Genomic DNA, 25,726 nt, shown 5'->3' with positions numbered 1-25,726 from the left:
ACAGTGTAGCCTGCTAAAGAGAATTCAGTAAAAATGAGTAAGGTTTCTCTTTGGAAAGACATCTTGGGAAAGTTTGCCAGAGCCACTTGAGGGGTGGGGGTGCGGTGTGAAGCAATGGCAAATGATGTTAAAACTCAGATATGTGAGGAACATTCAAGATCCCCAAATGGGCAGTAAAAGCTCAAGTATGAACAGTAACATATATACAGCAACATGGACAATACATTTGGAGGATAATTGGCTAAATATATAAATATATCAAGGGTGGCAAAAGATGGGTTGCTAACTACTAAAGAGGACAGTTGATAAAGCCAGAGAGAATAGTAAAACTCTCTGGTAGTGAATTTGTTTGGAAAAATGTGTATCTTCTAATATGTCTAGATAAATATACTTATAGATTAATATATGTAAAATAGTATGCCTACATTTTTCTAGCTCCTCCCATTGAAGAAGTGCTAGCAGTAGAACAGTTGACACCATTAGGTACATCCAGTATACCCATCTAAGTGTGTGGTTTGCAAAGTTCTTTAGAAACAGAAAATGCTGTGGTTTTCCATAACAAGATACCAGCAACAAACTGAGGGATGAGAGCTACAGTTAGAGATTATACTGGTTTAGGAAAATAGCAACAGTAAGGTACCTTCCAGGTTCCAGCATCACCAGCCATGGGCAGTTGGCTAAATTTACGGTTCCAGGTGTGAATTCTCTCCTATTGAGCAGATCTTAAATCTACTTAAATGGGGATTACTTACCTCCAGGATTTAAGTGCCACTATTGCATCTATTAGAGTACCTTACCATCCTTGTTGTGCTGGTTCATAGGTGTTGATTGGGATTGGAATGCTGAATACTTTTCTCCTTTGGCAGTTTCCATGCCTCCTTACAATATGAGAGCTAGTCTTTAGGCAAGAGGCTCCAAGATCATAGTAAGACTGCCCATCCACAATATCCAAAATGTAGGTGTCTTTAGTAATAGGATCTTACCTTCTTTTTTCTGGAAAGCACCAATGGTAGCAGCAGCAGCCTCATTGTCTTCAGAGAGTCTCTTGTACTCCCCTGACCAACGACTCAAAAGGAGGTTTCCCATGCCTGCCACTGGAGCTTTTGTTAGATAGTCCCTGATTTGGGGGCAAAGTGTTGTTACCCAAGTCTTATGACTCCAAGTGTGTGTGTTATACATACATTGTATAATATATACATATATTATGTGTAATTTTAAGTAAATATAAAATGATATCATTCCCTAAAAACTGTTTTGTACTTATAGCTGTTAATGGCAAATTTGAGTTTAGAGTTGTTGGAATTTATTCATATTTTTAAGAATAAAATGTCCACCTCTTAACATTCTCCATAAAGCCGTTTACCTGACAGACACTTCTCATGTATTAGGCAAAGAATTACTCTCTCCACTTTTGCCTTTTGCTATTAAAAAAAAATTATGTGTCAAAAGGAACCATAGTAACAATTTCTGTGTTGAAAGCTGTATTCTCTAAGCCACTCTTTTCCTTAGACGTTGGGAAAGATACAGGTTTCAGCTTGAAATTTGTACTGCTCTATAATTATTAATAATAACCATCAAAATCTGATGTTTTGTTTTTCTTAAAAGGGGCTATATTGTCTGTGGTGCTTGAGTAGGGCCAGGGAATGACACTGAAGTGTAGCTCATGTTACTAAAGTACACCCTTGATTTGGCATTTTTCCTTGAAGGTAGGTTCATATGAACCTCAGATTGATTTAACTCAGTGAAATAGAAGCTTCTTTCATTCTGTGAATTAAAATGGCCCCTGTACTTTCCTAAGTACTTCTGGTTTCCAATGGAATGTAAGCGTTCTTTGTAAGAATACTGCTAGCTTCTGTTATTATGACTGGATATTCAGTTACATATTGTGCAGACTTCATTCAACCAAAATCCAAAGTAGCTACTTATCCACCACACAGTGAAGTGTGTTGCCAGTGATCTTCTACGTGATAGAGTCAATACCTAGTATCAGATGGGAGTCTGTTTTATACTAGATTAGAAGGGAAATGATGCAGGTATGGTTTTATATTTTGTATTTCTCTTTTCCTTTTGTTAGGTCTAGACTTCTTGTTAAGGTATAGTAATGATAGTTGACTTAGTTAATGCGTTATTCGTTGTCTTATTATAGTGAATGGTATTAAGGGCAATCTCAAGAGGTCTGGAGAAGAAGAGGGAGGGAGAAGGGTAAAAGAAGAAGAGATTGGGAGGGAGAGGGAGAATATGAGAATTCCAGCTTTTAGAGATCGTATTGTAGAAAAGTTAAATAAGATCTTTAGAGCTAATACACATGATATGCTGGCTCCAAATTTCAAGCATAGGTACTTGGGTTTTAGAATTTATATGTTGTGGTTTTTTTTTTTTTAGTTACTGAAATAAACATATAGATAAATGAAACTTAAACTATAGCCCACTGTTGCTTTTTGAGTAACAGTTTTTTTAATTTTACATGAATAAACTTTAAGTGAAATTGTATTCTACAAAATTGTTCATTTATGAACCAGTCTTCCTTATTTGAGTTGATAGTGTGGCATGAGAGTTGAGATCAAATGTCGGAGTTCCAGTAGTACATTTTCCCAGCTGATTGCCCCGAGAAAGTCACCCAGCTTCCCTGAACCTTAGCTTCCTCACTTAGGAAGAACTAACTGACAGTGCTACTAAGATGACCTAAGAAGATCCTGTACATGAAGTTATTTTGAATCCTATTAGGTTAATGAATATTGTTATGATTAAAGATTAAATTTCTTGTCAACACTATTCACTTTCCCATAGTTGAGGCTTTTAAGTAAAGGGACAAATAGCAGCAGATAGATAGCATAATTAATTCTGGTGCTCACAACATCCAGCAGAAAACTGAAGACATTGATCTAGAGTGCCTGACTGAATTTTTGTCCATGGCTGAGCTTCCTATGGCTGACCATCTGACTTCATGCTCCCACTGTAGGCATTTTTATATTTGGGGATAAATAATAGTCACCTCTGTTGGAACTGGCTCGCTTTCTAGCTGTTGTTGAGGACGCAGTCTTCTTGTTATCTTTCCCTCTCTGTTACAGAGAAAGGGGCCAACCTTACCCAGACCAGGGTTTAGAGAAAACTTGGCCTAAACTTGTTTGGTTCTAAAATTGGGGGACTACTCTACTTTTAGAGCCAGCTACACTGATAACTCAATCAGCACACAATAGATGAACAATATAGTATAAATTACATCTGCTATTGCAGTGCCTAATTCAATAGCTTCTAGTCACACATTACCACTCAATTATTAAAGTCCAATACAATTTAGCATTCAGTGCTTAATATACTCCATGTGCTCAATAACCATATGGTCCTAAAATTACCATGTTAGATTATGCAAATAAAGCGCATATGTCCTAGTAGAAATCTCTTCATGGGAAAAGCACACATTGAGCAGCTAGTTAAGTACTTAATTTGTTTGTGATGATGACTGCATTAAAAATATAGCCAAAGTATAGAAAGTGACTTCTGTGCTAAAAATAGATAAGTAGGCATTTCCTATGTAATTTGAGAGTAGAGGAAGCATTTCAGGAGAAATGAAGAACATTTTCAAAGACACTAAGGAAGGAAGAAAAGAATTGAGATCCAGAAGGACCTCATGCATTGCAGTTTGTATAGAGGATTTAACTCTAATAATGAAGAGGGGATCCTCTGGGATGTAATAAGAGAAAAAATGAGAGATGGGTGACCACAGATAATGGGGGGCTTAGTTTTCTTCTAGTAGCTCTCTTCCCTGTATGAAGGATAAACTTGTATAAAGGCAAAAGAGGAAAAAAGGCTCCCATGAGTGTGTGAAGCGTGTAGCGACTAGGGGACTGTGCGGTGTGAGAGCTAGTGAGAGTATGAATCCTCAGCACTGCATGACTGTCTCAGAGAGTCCTGAGTGGAAAAGACTCAGAGATGTGTTCTTTGAGTCAACTAAATAGATTAATGTACTCAAGATTGGCTCTCCCATGGTAGGAGCTAAGTTGATATTATTTCCATTGCTGGGGCTTATCTAATGGAAGTAACAAATGAAACAAGAGGCGGAATGTGTAAGAAACTCTTAAGAATTTGATTATAGTTCTGTCTTGTGAATCTGAAAAGTCTGAAGACAGACAAGAGAGGAAAATAGATTTGGGGACTGTCTGGAAGCCCATCTGGCAACTCATTGGCTTAATGACTCCAAGGAGTAAAGGGAAGAAGGGGAAGACTGCTGTGAGAGGTTAACCTCAGTTCCCTGTCTGAGGAGTCTTATGATCTAGAAAATAAAGTCTATAATCTAAAAATAAAATATACATATATTCATATATATTTGATTAATGCAGTTTTTTCATTTTGTATTAAAGGCTCCAAAGATTAGCCAAAGATCTTGTAAAACAACTTCAAGCACAAGACAGTGGTTCCTGGGCAAACAATAAGGCTTCAGCTTTGGATCGGACCCTTGGTGAGATTGCTAGGATATTGGAGAAAGAGGTATGTAACAAACCTTAGTTGCCTTTCTGATGACTTCTCACTGTGACAGGAAATATGGCAGAATTTGTGTCTTTCTTCTGCATTAATAAAAGCCAGTGAACAATAAATAAAACATTTTAATATTTATTTGTTTGTTTTTATGTGTGTGAGTGCTCTGTCTTCAGGCACACCACAAGAGGAATCAGATTCTATTACAGATGGTTGTGAGCCACCATGTGGCTACTAGGAATTGAACTCAGACCCTCTGGAAGAGCAAGCCAGTACTCTTAACCACCGAGCCATCTCTCCAGCCCAATAAATAATTTTAATTTTTTGTTCTTGTTTTATTCTAGGTTCTTGTTTTATTCTAGGTCTAATTAGACCATGGTTTTCTATGATGATTTTCCCCTTATAAATAAATTAAATTGTTTAACCAGGAGTGATAGCTATGCAGACATGCAGTTTTATGGCAGAAAACATAAACCCTTGAATTATATAGTTTATAAATTAAAACCAAATATCTTTGAAATGCCAATCCTATCCATTTTGGGAAAAAATAGTATTTAAAAAAGTAATTTAAAAGTTACTTATTGGCTCAGCAACACTTTCAAGTCTATAACAATTCTAATGGAATTTATTATACAGAAGAAAAATGTTAAGTGTATAGAGAAAATGTAAAGTTCTGAATAATAATATCAATAACATATCAGTTTATTTTCTCCTAGTCTTCTATTGTGCATTTACTCCACTATAAAGCTTATTTCATGTTTTCTCATGTCTTTAAATTTTCTTTTAAAATAATTTTAAAAATGTTTTGAGAATTTCATACTGCAATTACATAATTTCCTAGTAACAAAACGACAGTATCATAACTTAATTTGTTAACATTTAGGTGAAATCTCATTATCATTTAAAGTAATGGATATCTGTAATTATTAGCATTATTTTTATTTTCTGGACTTAAAATATATCATGCAGTATTTGATATGCATAGGATTACATAGTAATAAAAATGGCATTCGAAAGCCAATGACTTTACCACTTAAGAGATAAATTGTTGCCATTATAATTATAATTCCTGGAAATAACCCAGGAATTATAACCTGTCCCCCTGCTTCCTCTGAGGTAAACTGTAGAGAATGAAAAAGGGGTTTTGTTTTAAAAAATAGTTTTATTGTTTAAAAACTATTGCTTTATCATATAAAATTTTCTTTCTTAAATAAATATACTATTGTTACTTTGATCTCTACAAAGTATATCATAGACTTATGTTATTGGTCAGATATATGCTCTAGTTTTATTGGTATTATAAATGTAGCTGGAGTATTTTCATTCATCTTCTGTCTTAAAAGGCCTTTCTTGTGTTAATGCTACACTTTACCCATTTATCAGACATCAGAGTCACTGGAGGATTTGTTAAAGCATTATTGCATTTCTGATTTAGCAGGTTTAGGGTGGGTCCCTATGAGTGGGTCGTGAGCCTGGTTTGAGACTCCGTGCTGTGGGCTGGGGCATATGCCTTCGGTGTGGAATTGCTAGGTCTTCGGGTATGTGAACAGCATATTCAGTACTTCTTGTGGCAAAAACACAGTGCATTTCTCTCTAAAATGTCCCTTTCAGGGTGTTGACAAGCTCATAAATTGGTAATTGTTGGCATGTTCTAGGTAAAGTATTTAGAAGTTTGATATGGCAGGAAGAAAAATCTTAAATGTTATATATAAACATTTTTAAAATTTGAGTTAAATGGTATTTGTTTAAAGATACCACTGTTGTAGGTAGTCTCAGAAAAAAGTATTTTAGGTTGAATTATTCAAAGAAACTTTAAGAAAAATGTTAACATGATCTTTATTGCACAAAAGGGCAATTTACCAGAATACCACTGATTTTATATCATTTAAAAGAAAAAAATGCAGACTGGCTCCCAGCATAAATGGTGTGTGTCAGAAACATTGCTGTGGTGCCCTCCCCAGAGCACACCCTGCACTGCTCCTCAGAGTGTAAAACAGGCTGCAGAAAGGCCCTTCTGCTTCTGTGACTAGATTCTTCTCACCGGGCCAAGACGTGCTGGCTTTACAGTCCTGACTTCTGTAGAGCTACACTGACAGTGCAGTGTAATTCACCTGATGACACTGTAATTCAGGGCTAGGAGTGCTTCTGTTTGGAAAGCTGCCCGGAGTAACAAAACTCCAAGGAATGATAAGTGACAGGAGTGGGAGCACCCCCATGTAAGAATGGTTTTGAAAATGAGTTTGAGGATCTCTCTGTCTCTGCCTCTCTGTCTCTCTTCAAAACAAGGTCTCACTATGTAGCTCTGGCTGTCCTGGAACTCACTCTGTAGACCAGGCTGGCTTGTAACCTGCCTCTGCCTCCTGAGTGCTGGGATTAAAGGTATGCACCACTGCACCTGGCTGAGGAGTTCAGCCTCCTCTTAATTCAGACTCCAAATCACTAGTGTTTTCTATTGCTGCTTTGATACAGTTTCTTTAGATAGTTGTTCTGAGGTTCTGAAAATTTTAGAGCTAATAGCTTAAATTTATTTACAAAATCTCTCTTGTCTTGGAAGTGATCAGAAATAAAAACTGTGATTGTCAGGTCTCCAGGCTTTTGTGGTTCTTTTTCCATGCAGGAATGAACAGTCTATAAAGTTTATTGCATGTGTTACACTCTTTTTTAAATTCATAGCAACGTCACACATATATAAAGATAATGCCTCAGATAGATTAGTGTCAATTCTCTACAAAATATTTTTACATGGAGAAAGGGGGGGGGGGGAGGATTTCTTTAAAGGACTAATGCCAAAGCAAAAGAAAAAGTTCAGAAAGCTGTGCTTCTGAGTACCCATGAGCACTTGCCAGCCTGAGGGCAGTTGGAAAAAGGAAAAGTCTAAGGGCTGCTGAAGTGTGAGGTCTAGTGTAAGATTTTTCCCTCCGTAATGATAAGACCTTAACAGTCTACTCTCTCATATGATGAACCTTCTATTTACTGTCAGAGACTATGAAGAAGGCATATTGTCACAGTATAAAGATTATAACTCAAATATTATTTACAACCCTGTTTCACAAATACTTTTGTTATTTCAAATGGTGAGTTAAGTTTGCAGTGGTCTGAGAACAATCAAGTGACAATCTTCATGGTAAAATAAATACAGATATTTCATCTTAGGCCTTAGGCGATTTCCCTTTTACTATACTATTTATTTGTATGTGAGTGCGTAGATCAGAGGACAGCTTACAAGAGGCAGTTCTCTCCACCATGTGGGTCTCGTGGACAGAGGCCAGGTTGTTAGGCTTTGCAGCAAGAGCCTTTTCCCTCTGAGCCTGCTCACTGGCAGTTTCAGGCAATTTCTGTTAAATAATTTGACAAAGACAAACAGACCAAACACATCAAAACAGGACAGCAAACACAAAAACAAGTAAGCTGTGATGAGTCCAACAAGAAACCATGAGTACAGGCATTGTAATTCCTAGCTATGGCTATAGAGATAAACTTCCTGGCTATTAAGGAAATGAATTACTAAATACAGGCTTGAAATTACCTACAAGATTTAAATTATCAGAAGGACAGAGTTGAACTGGTCTCCCACTGATGACAAGAATACTAGGCAAAGGCAAAGTACAAATGAGTTAAATTTTAAAGAAGGTAATGAATTTGTGGGCTGAGTTGAGTTGGTGACTAAAGACATGGACAAGAGATTCAGTAGTATTGTTGACATATTTGTTCAGCTTGCGGGGGACGTTTGGAGTCCTAGAACATAAATTGTTAGGAGTGAAGAAAATTCGTGTTTAGAATTAAGATCTTAAAAGAGTGCTCAGGCGGAGCTGATGGGAGGAAGTATGAGGAGCACTGCAGAGCTGCGTATGCATGCAGGCCTCCGCCATCAGCTGCCTGGGGACTCCGAACCACCGCAGAAAGGCTTACCTGACGGTGAATTGCTAGCCATCAGGAGTCTAACAGAAGCAGATGATGATAAAACAGTCTCGATTTCAAATCATTTCAACAAAATTTCCAAATAGTGTATTACATAGTAAAATAATTAGGCATATGAAGAGAACAGTGGCAGTAATAAAAATCAATATAAGCAGACTTACAGACGTTCCACAGTTCTGCTTAACAAGTAAATGGCTGAATTTTGTTCTGTTGTTGTTGTTGTTGTTGCCATTTTAAACCTATTATTTTATTTTTTGAATTAATTTATTCTTGTTACATCTCAATGGTTATCCCATCCCTTGTATCCTCCCATTGTTCTTAAAGACATGTGGCGTGTTTAAAAGAAAATGGACATTTGAAACCTGAAAATTGTAATAACCAAAAATAATAGCAATAAACATAGTAATCAAAACTGTCAGATATAGAAAGAATTAGTATTCTGCAAGATAGTTCTTAAGAAAGAATCCAGACTAAGCTTGTAGAAGGAAAAAGAAAAAAGAAAAAAAAAAAAAAGAAGAGAAGAGCCTAAGTGATAGGATGGATAGTGAATATTTCAGGCTTATGTGTAACTAACACTCCAGCTCAGTGGTTCGCAACCTTCCAAGGCTGTGACCCTTTAATACAGTTCCTCATGTTATGCTTACCCCAATCATAAATTATTTTGTTGCTACTTCATAACTATAATTTTGGTACTATTCTGAGTCATAATACAAATATCTGATAAGCAGGATACCTGATCTGTGACTTCTGTGAGTCATGACTCACAGGTTGAGAAGCTCTGCTCTAGAAGAGACTAGGGCAGAAACAGCATGTGCAGTAATTGTTCCTAAGATTGTTCCAAGAACTACAAGTTAACTTACAGGTTTAAGATCCACAGTGAAGCCCATTGAACATCATAATAAAGGGGGTGGGCGGATCCATTTATAAGCCATTATCATTCAAAAACTTAGATCCAGAAATTATAGCAAACTACATCATGAAGTGTGTGTGTGTGTGTGTGTGTAGAACAAAACTGGATTTACTGAAGGTACAACTGGCTTAACACCGGAAAATTAACACAAGCAAAAAGTGATCACTTGAGAAATCAATCAAAGTATTTGATAAGTTGTATAGCAAGTCATTATAAAGATCCATAATGTGATGAAATTGAAATTTCTTTAGTCTGGCAAAATATATCTACAAAAAAAAATCAAAATCATACTGGTAAAATGTTTAAAATGTCCCCTGTAAAGTTGGGAGCAAAAAGGAAGTGCCTGCTACTAATACTTCTCAAGTACAGTTTAACAGAAAAGGGAAAGGCTGTAAGATTTTGAAAGAAGAAAGTCAATCTTTATTAGCTAGTGATAGAATTGTACATGAATTATTTCCATAGTAATTATAATTGACAAGTTTATAGTAAGGCCATTAGATACAAGGACAATATAAAAATCAATTAGACTGATAATACCAGCTAGAAGTAAGTTTTACTGGAAGTAAACCATATATGCGCACACACACACACACATATATACGTATGTATTGTGCGTGTGTGTATGAATGAAAGAAAGCACCATAAGGCATCAAAGTGTATGCTCTAATTACAAAGTATATAGTTTTGAATGCTAGAGAGAAGTCTCAGCAGTTAAGAGCACTGGCTGCTCTTTTCGGAGACCTCAGGTCCTTTCCCAGCATCATGTGTCTCTTAAGTTCCAGAGGATCTGCCATGCAAGTGGCGCACTGACACGTGTGCAGGCAAAACACCCCTTCACTAAAAATAAAAATAAAATTTAAAAATGATATCTTTCTAAAGTAATGTGGTATTTTAGAATTTCCTTCCTGCAACCATGAATTAGAAGAGTCAGAATTTAAAAGGAGAAACTGTAATCTGAGGAGAGAGAAAACCATTGGGAATCAAGAGAAAGGTAACAGGAAAACAAGGGAGAGAGGGAGGGAGGGAGACAGACAGACAGACAGACAGAGGCAAGTGTAGACAGAGAAACAGAAAAGCAGCACAGAGAAAAGGAAGAAATGGTCTGCAGTTCTACCCCTTGATACCCAGGGAAAGCAAAGGCAAAGCTTCGAACCAAAAGAGCCTCCAGGGCTCAGTAACAGCGGACTGCTGGTGGTCCTGCAGCAGAAGACACCCTGACTTTTCTGGGATGCGAAATCTGGTGCCTGGGGTTTGTGGCAGAATAGCATTAAAGTTAGAAATCTGTGCCCTACCTCCATATCTCACAGACCTATAGTCAGGGATCATTTTGTGAGAGATAGTAAACTACTCTAGGGACATGAAAACTCAGTATCAGGGGAGAAGATGACCATTAACAGTGTTGGGGAAGGGAGGGTCCGATGCAGACTTGTGAAAATGTAGAGTGAAGAAGGAGAGCTCTGCCAGGTGCAGTATTGAGTGGTCCTGTGTGCCGTGGCCACAATGTGTCAGCCCTGTCACCTGAGGTTTACTATAGAGGTTTTTAACTCCATGCCCTGTGTGCTGGTCAGTCTCACAACATACAAACTAGAGTTACCTGAAAGGGGGAACCTCAGCTGAGAAAATGCTTCCATGAGGTCCACCTGAAAGGCATTTCTTTTTTTTTTTTTTTTTTTTATTGATTTACTCATATTACATCTCAATTGTTATGCCATCCCTTCTATCCTTCCATTTTCCCCTCTCTCCTGTTTTCCCCTTATTCCCCTCCCCTATGTCTGTGACTGAGGGGGACCTCCTCCCTTTCTATATGATCGTAGGGTATCAAGTCTCTTCTTGATAGCCTGTTATCCTTCCTCTGAGTGCCACCAGGCCTCCCCATCAAGGGGACGTGGTCAAATATGAGGCACCAGAATTCATGTGAAAGTCAGTTCCTGCTCTCCACTCAGCTGTGGAGAATGTCCTGTCCATTGGCTAGATCTGGGTAGGGGTTCGATGTTTACTGCATGTATTGTCCTTGGTTGGTGCCATAGTTTGAGCAGAACCCCTAAGCCCAGATCTGCCCATCATAATATTCTTCTTGTAGGTTTCTAGGACCCTCTGGATCCTTCTATTTCCCCATTCTCCCATACTTCTTTCACCTAGAGCCTCAATAGGATGTCCTCACATCTATCCCAGTTTCCTGGTAAGTGAAGATTTTCATGGGACATGCCCCTTGGGCTAGTGTCCAGATGTAAGTGTGTGTGTGTGTGTGTGTGTGTGTGTGTGTGTGTGTGTGTGTGTGTATTTCTTAATGAGTGATTTATAGGAGAGAGCCCAGCCTACTGTGGATGGTTTCATCCCTGAGTCTTGGGTCCTATAAGAAAACAGGCTGAGCAAACTAGTAAGCAGCACCCTCCGTGGTGTCTGTATCAGCTCCTGCCTCCAGGTTACTGTTTAAATTCCTGACTAGACTTTCTTTGATGATGAACTTCCTTTGGTGTTTTGGAAGTGTAAGGTGGGTAAACGCTTTCCTCCCCAAGTTTCTTTCGTCGTAGTGTTTCATCACAGCAGTAGTAACGCTAACATACCCTGTTCCCTGTGGGTTACTGTGCGGCTGTCAGCTCCATGTCCTGTTCCCTGTGGGTTACTGTGCGGCTGTCAGCTCCATGTCTGGTTCCCTGTGGGTTACTGTGCGGCTGTCAGCTCCATGTCTGGTTCCCTGTGGGTTACTGTGAGTCTGTCAGCTCCATGTCCTGTTCCTGTGGGTTACTGCGTGGCTGTCAGCTCCGTGTCCTGTTCCTTGTGGATTACTGTGCGGCTGTCAGCTCCATGTCTGGTTCCTTGTGGATTACTGTGCGGCTGTCAGCTCCATGTCTGGTTCCTTGTGGATTACTGTGCAGCTGTCAGCTCCATGTCTGGTTCCCTGTGGGTTACTGTGAGTCTGTCAGCTCCATGTCCTGTTCCTGTGGATTACTGTGCGGCTGTCAGCTCCATGTCTGGTTCCTTGTGGATTACTGTGCAGCTGTCAGCTCCATGTCTGGTTCCCTGTGGGTTACTGTGAGTCTGTCAGCTCCATGTCCTGTTCCTGTGGGTTACTGTGCAGCTGTCAGCTCCATGTCTGGTTCCCTGTGGGTTACTGTGAGTCTGTCAGCTCCATGTCCTGTTCCTGTGGGTTACTGTGAGTCTGTCAGCTCCATGTCCTGTTCCTGTGGGTTACTGTGAGTCTGTCAGCTCCATGTCTGGTTCCCTGTGGGTTACTGTGAGTCTGTCAGCTCCATGTCCTGTTCCTGTGGATTACTGTGCGGCTGTCAGCTCCATGTCCTGTTCCCTGTGGGTTACTGTGCGGCTGCCAGCTCCATGTCCTGTTCCCTGTGGGTTACTGTGCGGCTGCCAGCTCCATGTCCTGTTCCTGTGGATTACTGTGCGGCTGTCAGCTCCATGTCCTGTTCCTGTGGGTTACTGTGCGGCTGTCAGCTCCATGTCCTGTTCCCTGTGGGTTACTGTGCGGCTGTCAGCTCCATGTCCTGTTCCTGTGGGTTACTGTGCGGCTGTCAGCTCCATGTCCTGTTCCTGTGGGTTACTGCGCGGCTGTCAGCTCCGTGTCCTGTTCCTTGTGGATTACTGTGCGGCTGTCAGCTCCATGTCCTGTTCCCTGTGGGTTACTGTGCGGCTGTCAGCTCCATGTCTGGTTCCCTGTGGGTTACTGTGCGGCTGTCAGCTCCATGTCTGGTTCCTTGTGGATTACTGTGTGGCTGTCAGCTCCATGTCCTGTTCCCTGTGGGTTACTGCGCGGCTGTCAGCTCCATGTCCTGTTCCTGTGGGTTACTGTGCGGCTGTCAGCTCCATGTCCTGTTCCCTGTGGGTTACTGCGCGGCTGTCAGCTCCATGTCCTGTTCCCTGTGGGTTACTGTGCGGCTGTCAGCTCCATGTCCTGTTCCCTGTGGGTTACTGTGCGGCTGTCAGCTCCATGTCCTGTTCCTGTGGGTTACTGTGCGGCTGTCAGCTCCATGTCCTGTTCCCTGTGGGTTACTGTGCGGCTGTCAGCTCCATGTCCTGTTCCTTGTGGATTACTGTGTGGCTGTCAGCTCCATGTCCTGTTCCCTGTGGGTTACTGTGCGGCTGTCAGCTCCATGTCCTGTTCCCTGTGGGTTACTGTGAGTCTGTCAGCTCCGTGTCCTGTTCCCTGTGGGTTACTGTGAGTCTGTCAGCTCCATGCCTGTGACTAGTATTTCACAGTCCATACCTGCATCCCTGTGGTTGTGGTTAGCTGTGAGCAGAACTGTGAACTCTAAGCCCAAGTTTGACAGATCACTGATTTCTGCTTGTTCTCGCCTCAGGGTACTGCTGGGCAGCAACTTCAAATACTGAGACAGGCAGACAGTACTTTGCTTCCTGTACTCTCTGAGGCACTCAGGGGACACCTCGTAGTTTGGACATTTGTTTACTTTAGAATATACAATCTAGGGTGCCTCTGGGGCAAATGAGTACCTTCCCAGTCCACAGGTCACAAAGTTCATTGAGTCAGCTGGCTTTTGATATACAGCAAAGGTAAATGCAACTCAGCTCTCTGGTAAATACATGCATAACTAAACATGGAAGTATATAAAATAGTATTCCAAACAAGTGGGATCCAAACACAAGCATCTCACATCTGACAAAACAGACCTTAAACAAAATTTAGAAGTGGTAACGGTCACTACGTATTAATAAAGGAAAAAAGCCCTTCAAGATACAATAGTTAGAAGTGCGTCGAATATTGGTGTGCATGGTGGTTTAACAAAACAAGTGCCACTAGACATAAAGGGGCAGGTAAGTCTGAATATAATACATGACTTCCATACTCCATTTGACAATAGGTACACTATATAGAACCACACTGCCTCCAGACACCACAAAAGGGCACTTGGGTGCTGGGCACTTGGGAGGCAGAGGTTAGAGGATGGTGGATCTTTGTGAGTTCGTGGCCAACTTGATCTACAAACAAGTTCAGGATAGCCAGGGCTATTACACAGAGAAACCCTGTCTCAAGGAAGGAAGGAAGGAAGGAAGGAAAGAAGGAAGGAAGGAAGGAAAAGAAAAGAGGAATTTGCCACCAAGGATAGCAGCATAAGTTTGGTCCCAGATCCCACATGGTAGAAAAGAAAACTGATACGAGTTGTCCTTTGATCTCCCCACATGTACCATGACATATGCACAGCCACCCGTGTATGCATACACATACAAAATAAATAAATGCTTAAGATTTTATATTCAACAAAAAACTTTAGACATAATGTACATGACAAATAAATGGGAAAAAAGTAAATGGCTTGAATGAACATCTATAGGATATTCCATACAGTAGCTGGGATATATAACCTCTTCTCGGCATCACTTGATAGGCATAAAATAGCTCTTAACAAGTGCAGTAATTTTGAATTTTTTCTTTTATCTTACAAGAGCATAATGGATTAAAATTAAAATTCAAGAGGCAAAAGCACAGTAAGATTGAACAATATATTCTATAATGATCCAGTGAAAGAGTTAGGGATTAATGATTCTTAGAAAGAATTAGGGGAATTTCAAGTTTTCTAGAATCAAATGAATAACTTATCAGAACCCTTGAAATATACTGGCAGCAGTGAGAGGGAAATTTATAGCTATAAATATCAATATTTAAAAAATATATAGCTAACACAAGCCAATAACCTAGTTGTTCACCTCAAGGTCAAAAAGGAAGAAAGAGGAAGATAAAAGTAAGGAATGAGACAGATATGAGTAAATAGGAATCTAATAGAAAAAAATAAATGAAACGAAGAATTGGTTCTTTAAATGATTGAACAAGAATGACAAGATCTTAGATAAACTGTCCAAATGCAAAACATTGAGCTGGGAAATTTAGGGAAGAAGAGGAAGATACTACAGTAAGTACTAGTGAATCCAGATGATTATTAGGAAATGTTTTGAAAGTTATATTCTAGTAAGTTGCAAAATATAGAAGAAATGGATAAATTTCTGAAAGCATGTGACCAACCTAAAAGAAATGAATATAAAACTCCTATTCGGGTGTGCATGATCCATAAGATTGAAGCAGTAGTGGAGTTTCCCAACAAGAAAATTCCAAGACTCAACAAATTCACTGCCAGACCACACCATACTTCTAACAGTAGGGGCTGGAGATAAGACTCAGCAGTTAAGAGCACTGTGTTCTTCCAGAGGACCTGGATAGATCTTCAGCATCCACATGGTGGCTCACAGCTATCTGTAACTCCATCCCCAGTGAGCTCTTCTCTTCTACCTCCCACAGACAGGCAAAACACCTGTACACACAATATTTCTTTATAAATTTATTTATTCATTTTACTCCGCTCTTCCTAGTCCCAGCCTCCCTCCTTTCCGTTCCCCCTTTCCCTATTCCTCAGAAAAGGGGAGCCCCATCCACCTCTCCCCCTGTGGCCTTGCAAGGCAGTCCTACCAGGGATAAGTGATTCAAAAGCAGGCAACAGTGTCCATATCAGAGGTAACCGTGGCTCCCCTTTCTGGAGGACCCACATGAAGCCTGAGCTGCCCATCAGCTACATCTGTGTAGGGGGCCTAGGTCTATTTATGCATGATCCTTGGATGACGCTTCAGTCTCCACAAGCCCCTCTGGGCCCTCTGGTTAGTTTTGCTCTTTTGGTCTTCTTGTGGAGCTCCTGTCACCTCCAGGTCCTTTTACCTACCCCCCAGCCCTCACCCACCCCACACTTATTCATGAGACTCCCTGTGCTTCACCCAGTGTTTGGCTGTGAGAACCAGCATCTGTTTTGAACTGAGGATGGAGCCTCTCAGAGGACAACTCAGCTAGGCTCCTGTTAGCAAGCATAGATAGAATATCATTAATAGTGTCAGGGGGTGGCTCACTTCCATGGGGTGGGTCTTGCATTGGGCCAGGCATTGGTTGGACATTCCCTCAATCTCTGCTTTATCTTTATCCCTGCACATCTTGTGGGCAGGGTAATTTTTGGGTCAAAGTTTTTGTGGGTGGGTTGGTGCTCCCCTCCCTCCACTAGGAGGCCTATCTAGTTAGAGGCTGTCCTCTTCAGTCTCCATGACCCCTGCTACTAGGAGTCTCAGGTAGAGCCACTGTTGGCTCTGTTTATTAACAATTAAACTTTATTAAACAACCCAACTATCATATACAAGAAGGAAAAAAGGGTTAAAGGGACAGAATAGTAAACCTTTTGGAATCCGTTCCGCAGGACGGGTCCTTAGGTGTCTCTGTCCCGCGAGCTGGTCCGGTCCCTTTTTCTCTCCGCGCGCCCTTCTCGTCTTTTCTTGTTGTTTTTCTTCCCACCACCTTCCCAGTCACAAGCAAAGGGTGGTCTCCTTCTCCCTTCGAGGGTCAATTAGGAAAACAATAGCCACGGTGGGGTTCCCAGGTCGGCTTCCTGAATTCCAAGCCCAGGAAGGCTCCCAACAGTCTGTCACACGGTATTCATGGCTTGCCCCAAGGGTAAAGCCTGCTAAGACTGCTTCCACCTGTGACAAAGCTTAATCTTTCCCACAAGCCCCCTCATATGCTCCCAGAAGCTGACCCTGACTTAGTTCTCCAGCTTGTCACAGAGATCCTCCACCCACAGTTCCTCTTTTCTCTGCAGGCCTCTGTCTTCCTGCCCCATCTCTCCTCAAGCTTGATCTCCACCCTCATTTCTCTCTGTGCTTCCTCTCCTACCTGTTCCCTCTCTTCATCCACTACTGCTGTCTATCTGTTTCCCCTCTGACTGAGATTTCCTCATCCTCCTTTGTGTCTTCCTTGTTATTTATTTCTTTGCGTCTGTGCATTGTAGTATGTCTATCCTATACTATATGGCTAAAATTCGCTTATAAATGAGCACATACCACTTGTGTCTTTCTGGGTCTGGGTTACCTCACTCAGAATGATCTTTTCTAGTTTCATTTGCCTGAAAATTTCATGATTTCCTTCCTTTTAATAGCTGAGTAGTATTCCATTGTGTAAATTTTCTTTTACAAATTAACAGCAATGCTATATATACTATTATTCCTGAAAGCAAGGAGGAGCTGGAAAACTCATTCTGCAAAACAGTGTCCCCCTTAAATTGCCTGATAGGCCAGTTTCTTAAATGAAAACATAAAATTCACCACCAGATCATTACACCATGATGTAGCTGATTTCATCCCAGGGATGCAATGATGAAGTAATACAACAAATAATATGATGCAGCACAATTCTGGAAAAAATTCTTTTCACAAAGTCCAACACACCTACATGATAAAAAAAAACTGAAAAACTGGAGATAAAAGGAGCAAGTTCAACATAAAGGTTATAAATGGGAAAACTGTTGCCAAAATTATCCTTAAAGGGAAAAATGAAACATTTCTTCTAAAATCAAGGAGGAGACAAGAGTGTTCACTTTCTCCACTCTTATTCGGTGTAGTGCTTTAGTTTTAGATCAATAAATGGAGAAGGAAAAATAAATATTACAAAGATAGGAAAGAAGTCAGATTTCCTATTTGATCTGTAAACAGTTTCAGTAGAGTATACAAAATCAACAAACAAAACCCAGGAGCTTGTATATACCAATAGTAAACATTCTAGGAAGAGAAATACAATGAATATATGAAAATATTCAGTGTTCTTAGCCATCAGGGAAATGAAAATCAAACTTTGACTGAAATTTGCTCTTATGAGAAGAATATCCTCAGAGAAGAACAGCAAATTATGACTATTTTTTTACTGGGAAAAGAAAATTCTTCAAAAGCTTTTGGTATAAATATAATTCCCTCGTATGGGAAAGGAATTGTTATGAAAGCCTCTAGAGGAAATAACAATAGAACTACTGTATGATCCAGCTGTCTCAGCCATGTGGAGATCCCCTGTGAGATAAAATTAGGATACAATAAAGGTGCCTGCCCACTCTTTCCATCATAACCTTATTTACAGTACCCACCATATTGAACCAGCCTTAGCTTCATCAATAGATGCCTTGGAAAATGGAATTACATTTGTAGGAAAAGCATTATAGGGGAATTTCAATGTACAATCAATAAGATATGTATGTATTTCCTATATGTTAATTAGAATAAACACTGCCACCAGCAGGGAAAATAATTAAGATACTATCCATTCTAAAAGAAGCAATCCAAATAACCAACAAACTCGAAGATAATAAGCCCTTTTACTAATCAGGAAAATTTAAATTAACAACTCAGTGTATTAATATGATTCAGGTTACAGAATGACAGAATTTCATGTACTTGAAAATAACAAGTCTGAAAAAATGTTTAGAGCAATAAGTTAGCACTATCACTTTCTACAAATTTGTACTTAGCAACTGAAGTTGTGGGCATTCATATCATATTTCATGAACACAGCATTGAACATAGAGACCAGCTCAAATATTCATCAGTGGCTTAAAGGGCAAATGTATAGGATTTTCCTATAATATAATATTGCTTGAATATTATTATCAGCAATGAACACTATAAATTGCAAGCATGGGATGCTTATATTTCACAATGCTTAGAGAAACAGTATGTATAACTATGTACTTTTTAAATTCCTCTTCCTTCTCCTTTCTCTCTCTCTCTCTCTCTCTCTCTCTCTCTCTCTCTCTCTCTCTCTCTCTCACACACACACACACACACACACACACACATACACACACACATACACATACACACACACTACAGTTTGTACATAGGTGGTAAACATACATAGAAAGAAAATACTTGATGTTTTCTCACAACAGTGATTATTCAGCGAAGAGAGTGTGCCCAGTATGTATTACCCAGGTGGCTTTGGGTTTTTGTTGTTGTTGTTTATTTTTTGAGATAGATTATTACTCTTGTACAAGCTGACCTAAAATTCCTAAATTCAAGTGTTCCTCTTGACTCAATCTCCCAAATGCTACAACTATAGGTATCCAACATCGTGTGGGGCTTACACTCTTGACTGATTCTGTTCTTTTCATAGACAGTAATGGTGTTGATATTACAACTATTTTTACTTTGTTCTCAAATCTTTTCTGTATGTCAGGATAAGGTTATCATTATAAATTCAACATAAAATAAATTACTTTAAGCAAAAGAATTTATTACAGAAATGCTCAGTTATTTCAAATGTATGTCTAAAACATTTTTGTATCCAGAAAGACATTTCCCTTATTTTTACTTTTGTGTTAAATTTGGTACAAGAGCATGATTTGTATCTGCTTTGACTCCTCTCATTACTCTGTGATGATGACCATTACTTTTATGTTTGGATAGAAGTAGCGTCCCAGAAACTTTCTGTGGTTTATCAGTAACATGAGACATTTGTATGCTGTTACTGTAAGTAAACAGTTTAAGCAGACAGACTGAATGTGGAGCTTGTCCAATTGCCTTTCCTAAGTTTTTAGATTGTTGCCAAATTTAAATAGAGATTCAGCAGTTAATCTCCTAAACCCGAATAAGCAAGCCACATAGCTGGCAGGATTCATAGTTTGAACTGAAGTGAGGAAAATCAAATCATAATTTACTCTGTAATGTCTTAGCCAACCCTGCTGTACATGGGGTTTTCAAGTGTTATCATGGAAATTTATACTAACATACAAAGAACAAACATAAAAAGTTCTCCTCACCTTTCCCCAACTGTTTGCAGGTACTTATCACACACCTAGGCTGAGAGAGGGTAAATCGCTGAGCCTTGAAAATTGTCACCACCTAATTGAATTCGGAACATTGTGTTCAGCCTTCTAGACATTACCAGTCGGCCACAGCTCATGGTATTGTTTGGTTTTCTGTCTCTTACTTTCAGCTGGAATTTTTCAATGCAGAACTGGAAAATCTGGAAAGTATTATTCAATACCAGAAATTTCATTTTATGTCCTCACTGTTCTCAGCTTACACAGCTGTTTCCTCAGAATATCTGATAATTAACTGAATTAGCTTCTATGGCTCCATATTTTGTCAGAAATTGATATATCTGTAGCCCAAAATAAAAGAAATGTTTGTTAGATGTTCCTTAGCTACCTTGAGTTAGAAGACTAGTGTGCTGACACATGGGGTTGTTACATCTATACAAAGACAAAAGTTTAACTTATATAGAAAAGGACTTTTTTGTTTGGTTGGTTAGTTTGGTTTTTCAACAGAGTTTCTTTGTGTAGCCCTGGCTGTCCTGGAACTTGTTCTGTAGACCAGGACGACCTCAAGCAGAGACCCGAGACCCGCCTGCTTCTACCTCCTAAGTGCTAGGATTAAAGGCTTGTGCTACCACTACCACTCAGCTAAGAAAGGACATTTTTAAGGTGAAGAAAATTGATTATTAAAGAAGCAGCAGGAACTTTCTGGAAAGGATGATAGAAATGTCATGCATTTTGTTTCAGGTGGTAATTGACAAATGTATGAGCCAACAAAGTTCATTCAATTGGATAAATACCTTAATTTGTATACTTTGTTATATGTCAATAGTATATTTCACAAAATACATTCTGTGAATATTATTTCTAAATTAGTGGTTCCTAAGGTAAGCCTTCCCTTGACACAAACAGAACTGCCTTTGTCCTGTCATCTGGGATTACTTACCCCTGTGAAAGGCAAATGCATTTGTAATAACAATACATGTAGAAAGTTTTGGTTTGTTTGTTTGATTTTTACAATTTTTGGTAGTTCTGTTATAACTATACATGTTAATGATTTGTGGGCTATTTTTTTCCATGATATTCTGAAGCTCTTGTCTTTTATAAGAAAATATGCCTACACACTTGAACAGAATAATGATTTAAAATAATCCTAGCAGTGACCATTTGAGAAATAGAATCTTAACAGTGTGCTAGAGCCTTTTCTTCCTCCCTTTTTGCTAAGCATGATCCATTCTCTTCATCTTAAGATAAACTAGTAATTTCGTTCTTCAGAGTAATTTTTTCTGTGTGCTTTCATCATGAAAATGTCATCTCTGAACTTTGCACCAGCTATAGCTGTTTCCCCAGAGGTTAAGACTTTGCATCTTGGAGGAGAAATAAGATACAGGGTGTGAAAAGTGAGGTGAAACAACAGAATATTTTAGAGCAGGATGTTATACAGAGAAATGAAAACTGCACCCTATGGGGAGATTTTTAAGAGAGGGAGTTACAGGCTCACAGTAGCCTCAGAAGATCCTTTCAACTGGCGGAATTCACTAGGCCCCTCCCTCCCCAAGAGTAAGCAGTAAAGACTATTGAGAGTTCCTGTCACACAAGCCTAGAAGCCTAGAAAAAAGAGACCACCTGAGGTACCTGCAAAAAATGCCTCCAAGCTGCTGAGCTGCCTGCAGGCTGTGCAGTGTGCTCCAGGTCCCCAGCTTCCTGAGCTGTCAGCCATGCTGGGGTGGGCTTTGCTGATGCAGCTGTCTTTGAGTCATTTCTGCTCCTGTAAGTACCACTTACCCATGCTCCTGTAAGTAACCCAAATAAAACTCATTGGTTCACCAGGCTTCACTTGGGTTATTGGTTGAGGGAAATGTAGGCTATTGTTTTCTGAGGGCTAAAAGTTTGTTTAAATTGTGCAGTAAAGGAATAGAGAAAGAAAGAGGTAATGTGTGAGTTGGAATTCTGAGGTAACAAACTGTTGTAAATGTGGAAAAAGCAAGATTTTTGTCAGTGTGGAGAAAGAAGGGATAGTCAGAAACAACATTTCTGGTGAGATGCAAGTTAAAACACAGTAGGTTAACAATGAAAGTAAAACAACTGGAAATGATAACAAAACTACTTAAAAACAAAGCAAAACACCTAAACAACTAAGACTTTTTAAATTTTAATTAATTAATTATTTATTTTATTTATTTATTTAGGTTTTTTGAGACAGGATTTCTCTGTGTAGCCTTGGCTGTCCTGGACTCGCTTTGTAGACCAGGCTGGCCTCGAACTCACAGTGATCCACCTGCCTCTGCCTCCCGAGTGCTGGGATTAAAGGCGTGCGCCACCACGCCCGGCTCCTAAAACTTTTTTTAAAGTTTAAGTTGGCAATAACAGGAAATAGAAGGTAGTGAAACCTAAGTAAATATTTCTTCCTCAGTGGGATGCTATTATCTTTCCTCCTCCCGGGTTGTCATTTGTTTGGTCTCCACAGATGTGGGGGTAAAAGGCTATTCTCATTAGTTCAGACAAGTTACATCATTGTACCCAGACCGCTGTGAGCATAGCCTTCTTTGTGTTAGGATTCACTGGCAAGAGTTCCCTATAGCCTACCTAGCATGTAACAATTTTCTCAGTGAGTTGGAGCTTGAGCGTCCCATGAGTGAGGCTTTTTGTGATTCATAATCTGAAGGGATATCATAGGAGTGCACACCTACATACCTGTGTGTGTGATTAGGATATTGTGTTGGGTTTCACTGCACACTTTTGCTGTCCACCAGTGGTGGGGTAGAGAGAGTAGTGTTCTCTCTCTGGCTGTATCAGGTTGAGGTTCCAAGGCCACACTCCCTCTATACATTCTCATAACTATGCTCCGAGCGCTCTCCCTGTTTGGTTTTCAACAGCCCAGACTTCTTCTGAGCCTCCCGTTGTCCCTACTATGAACGTTTCTGGTGAGGATACTTCATGCTGGTCAGAGGGATGGCTGTGGCTGCTAGAGCAGCACAGGTAGCAGCAGTGCCCAGTAGGCAGTCAAGGTTCTCCCGGGAGACATATGCTGGTATGTGGAGCTCCTGATGGTTGTTGATTTAGGGAAGAAGCTTAGAATAGTGGCAAAGCAGTCCTAGTCCTCACTCACACATAGCATGTCATCTGCCATCATCCTGAGATCCTGGCTGAGTTATTAGAAGTATACTTTGAGCACGTGTCCTGGTACCCATGATAAAGGTTTCTCTGAGGAGCACAATTCTTACCTTATACCCTTATCCTACCTTTATATTATGTTGAGCAGTTTTCCAAAGCAGTTTTACCAATTTTAATTCCTATTAGTATTTAAGGGTCATGGTTCTTCTCTTAAAATACTTATGAGTGTAAGATATAAATTTCTATTAATCTTGTTGCTATTTTAAATATCTTCTATAGTTTTCATGTGGAATTCTCTATTGGAAGGTTCAAGCACTTTTACATAACAAAATGGTGATTTTTACAAATTACCATTTGAATTTTAATGAGATGCCTGTTTAAATTTTTGTATTTTTCTACTGTTTTGTTAAGAATTTCCTCTTAAATTTAGACACCATTCTCGGGTTATTCAGGTGTCCTGAAAGTATCTACTTTTACTCTGCAGCTTTCATTTGGATATTTTGATAAAAGTGGCTATTTTCAGTGTGTCTTGTCTTCTGTGTTAATAGTTTTTACCTTCCTATAAAATATTCTCCCACCTCCTAAAAGCTAATTTAATTGTTTCTCCATCCAGATGATTATTGACAAGCATGATTTTTCTCCACTGTTTTTCTTTGTCTACTCTGTTATAAACCAAAAGTTTGCAAACACATGTATTGTATTCTCTTTTCTTAACACTTGTGCTTTCCCTTTTCTATGCTTTCTGGTTTTTACAACTTTAGAAATTTTAATCATTTCTAATTTATTAATTTCCTGTCCAATTATTCTGATTTATTCTTAAAACCGTCAAATACATGGTTAGTTATAGTCATCATATTTTATTCTTCATGTCATAAAGCCTTTTTAAAAAATCTGCTGTGGTCCTTCCGTGTGTGTGTGTGTGTGTGTGTGTGTGTGTGTGTGTGTGTGTGTGTGTGTGTGTGTAAGCCAGAGATGTTAAATTTCTCCTTCATTTGCTCTTGCAGCTTATTTTGAAAAACAACATCTTTCCCTCAACCTGAAGTTCATTGATTCTGTTAGTCTGTTTGGCCAGAGAGATACTTCTGTTAGTCTGTGTCCCCAACACTGGGATTATAAATCTGTGCCACCACACCTGTCTTTTTATGTGGGAGCTGGGGTCTGAATTGGTTCCTTGTGTTTGTACAGCAAGCTCTTTACTTACTGAACCATCTCCCCAGACCTGCTGCAGTCTTTAAAAAAAAAAAAAAGGCAAAAACTAATTTCTTCTTTTTTCTCTGTGTGTGATACATGCATGTGTATTTGTTCATGGGGGAAGGTTGAACTTACATATATATCTACACATGCATTGAGGGCAGAAGAAAACATTAAGTGCCTCCCTCTATCATACTCCACCTTATTTTTTTAATTTCTAAGTTCATTTTTAATTAATTTATATACTTTATATCACAATCATAGCCCCTTCCCTCCTCTCCTCCCAGTCCCACCCTCCCTCTCTTCACCCTATTCCCCCTTCTCTACCTCCCAAAAAAAGGAAGCTCCACCACCACCACCAACCCACCCCTGCACATCAGTTCACATCAAAACTGAGGGCATCCTCTTTCTGAGGGCAGAACCACCTGGGGGAAGTGATGAAAAAGCAGGCAGCAGATTACTTGTCAGAGACAGCCCTTGCTCCCTTTACTAGGGAACCTACATGAAGACCAAGCTGCCCATTGGGTACATGTGTGTAGAGGACCTAGATCCAGTTTACGTATGGTCTTTTGTTGGTGCTTCAGTCTCCACAAGCCCTCCTGGTCCCAGGGTAGTTTGCTGTGTTGGTCTTCTTGTGTAGCTCCTGTCTCCTCTGAGTCCTTCTGTTCTTCCCGCACTCTTCCACAAGACTCTTTGCACTTTGCCCAATGTTTGGCTGTCTCAGCATCTGTTTTGATCCATTGCTGGGTGGAGCTTCTCAGGGGACAGCTATGTTATGCTCCCTTCTGCAAGCATAGCAGAGTATCATTAATAGTGTCAGGGGCTGGCTCTTTCCTTTGGTGTGGGTCTTAAGTTGGGCCAGGCATTGGTTGGATATTCCCTCTATCTCTGCTCTATCTTTATCCCTGCAGGGTAAATTTTGGGTCAAAGTTTTTGTGGGTGGGTTGGTGTTCCTCTCCCTTCTTGAGGAGTCCTGTCTGGTTAGACTTTGGTCTCTTCAGTCTCCATGATCCTCACTACTAGGCAGTCTCTGCAAGTCACCTCCACATCCTTCCTCCCAGGAGCCTACCATGTCTTGCTTCTCTCTGCAAACTGTCTATCCTCCTGCCCTGTTCTCCTCACATCTGATCCCCACCCACCCTTATGTCCCTCAGCACTCCCTCTCCTATCCTGTTCCCTCTCTTCAACCATTTCCACTGTATATTCTATTTCCCTTTCTCAGTGAGATTAGGCCCTCCTTGTTTATTAGCTTCTTTGGGTCTGTGAACAGATTGAGAAAAAAATCTTCACCAACTTTAAATCTGACAAAAGGCTAATATCCAAAATATATAAAGAACTCAAGAAATTAAACACCAACAAACAAAATAACCCAATTAAAAATTGGGGTACAGAGATGAACAGAATGCTCAGCAGAGGAATCTCTAATGGCCGAGAAGCACTTAAAGAAATGCTCAATGTCCTTAGTCATCAGAGAAATGCAAATCAAAATGCCTTTGAGATTCCATTTTACACCCTTCAGAATGGCTAAGATAAAAAATTCAAGTGA

The 25,726-nt window shown here is 39.8% G+C and overlaps 1 protein-coding gene across 3 annotated transcripts in view; it reads left to right on the top strand.

Annotated features, from left to right (window-relative positions):
- Positions 1-25,726, top strand: part of SCAPER (S-phase cyclin A associated protein in the ER) — a 324,408-nt gene that overhangs the window by 146,269 nt on the left and 152,413 nt on the right. For all 3 annotated transcript variants that reach the window (XM_084782519.1, XM_084782517.1, XM_084782518.1), the window contains exon 23: positions 4,359-4,485. In XM_084782519.1, coding sequence (XP_084638645.1) covers positions 4,359-4,485 — 127 coding nt within the window. The remainder of the gene's footprint in view (positions 1-4,358; positions 4,486-25,726) is intronic.

This window comes from Acomys minous (assembly GCF_964271855.1).
Source record: "Acomys minous genome assembly, chromosome: 5".
Taxonomy (NCBI): Eukaryota; Metazoa; Chordata; class Mammalia; order Rodentia; family Muridae; genus Acomys; species Acomys minous.
Note: the sequence above shows the minus strand (reverse complement) of the source record. Positions and strands in the feature narration are given on the sequence as shown.